General features: G+C 49.1%; 1 protein-coding gene across 1 annotated transcript in view; it reads right to left on the bottom strand.

Moving 5' to 3' along the window:
* Window positions 1–1,238, bottom strand: part of LOC119585270 (cytochrome P450 315a1, mitochondrial-like) — a gene marked incomplete in the record, with an annotated part of 14,558 nt that overhangs the window by 7,318 nt on the left and 6,002 nt on the right. The window contains 2 exon segments of the mRNA XM_037933945.1: window positions 82–282; window positions 994–1,181. Of these exon segments, the coding sequence (XP_037789873.1) occupies window positions 82–282; window positions 994–1,181 (389 nt within the window).

The raw sequence follows: 1,238 nt of genomic DNA, 5'->3' as shown, positions 1-1,238 counted from the left end.
TTGCATGCATGTATTATGGATGTCCGCCTTGCGTACACTGCGAACAGCCTCAGTTCTCTCGCCCGATCTCCTGATACGCACCATAAGTTAGAGCTCGGTCCAAGCAATCCGCGAAGCGCGCCCACATGGGCAGCCTCAGCCTCCTGGCGAGCGTGGGAGGAAAGGTGCCCATGGCGCACGTCTGCTTGAAGATGCCGTGGATGGCGTCGCTGAAGTTGTCGAGGAGCGAGGACTGGTCGGCGAGGAGGGTCGCCCTGCCGCCCAGGACCATGGCGCCGAGAGCTGCAAGGGCGTGATGCTTTTTTCAGGGTCCCTTTCTTTGGAGTATTTATGAGAAAGTATGGTTGCCTTGTATCTTAAAAGCAGAAAGGATGCTTCACAAATTTATTTGACGAATATCCATCAGATGTAATGAAAAGCAAATTGCCATACACAGCAGTACCAAAATTACCTTCCACAGCACTGTAAATATGAGTCCAAAACTGTCAGAACCAGAATGAACCATACTTTAAGGCAATATATTTTAGAGTTCAAATATTTCCTATTGAATAATTACCCCATGCACTAAGAAACAGAACACGTACACATGAACACATCAGCCGCGCACTTCTCATAATGTTTCCGAGCGCACACAAATTTTTAAAAAATCTGTTTATAACCAGGAGAAGAGGGCGCCTTGCCCAGACCACAAAGTTCCGCGGCCCATGATGCGGAGGACGGGCAGGGCGGGTGTCTGCCATGACGGGAATAAGCGAGGGAAAGGCATTTTATTTACTTTTAATCAGGGGATGAACACCCTCATGGCGAACATTCAGTCAGACGAAAAAAATTGCTTTCAACACGACTGGAGAAATACACGTTAGCAAATATACCCACCCTTCCAGGCTTAAAGTATTAATCTTTAATCGTGCAAACTACAGAAATCTATCTATAACCTATTTCAACCGAAATATTGATGCTATGGGTACAAATCTGCGTGTGGAGAAGACGTACAGCGAATTCCCCAGTGGTAGAGTTGCCGCTCGAGGTTGGGGATGACCTGGCCTGAGTGGCGGGACACCCATCGGTCCAGGAGCTGGTCCGCCACCCGCGTCAGACCCTGCTGGTGTGGCTCCATGCAACCGCGCCGAAGAAGCCGCCGATTTAGCACGCTTCGGCTCGCTTTCCACTCTTCGCCATTCCTGGCAAGGAAGGAAGCATTGATGACATATACTAACAACATCTGAGGTGAGTTAGAA

The sequence above is a fragment of the Penaeus monodon genome, chromosome 19 (assembly GCF_015228065.2).
Source record: "Penaeus monodon isolate SGIC_2016 chromosome 19, NSTDA_Pmon_1, whole genome shotgun sequence".
Taxonomy (NCBI): Eukaryota; Metazoa; Arthropoda; class Malacostraca; order Decapoda; family Penaeidae; genus Penaeus; species Penaeus monodon.
The sequence above is the reverse complement of the archived record's forward strand: the minus strand, read 5'-3'. Positions and strand labels throughout refer to the sequence as shown.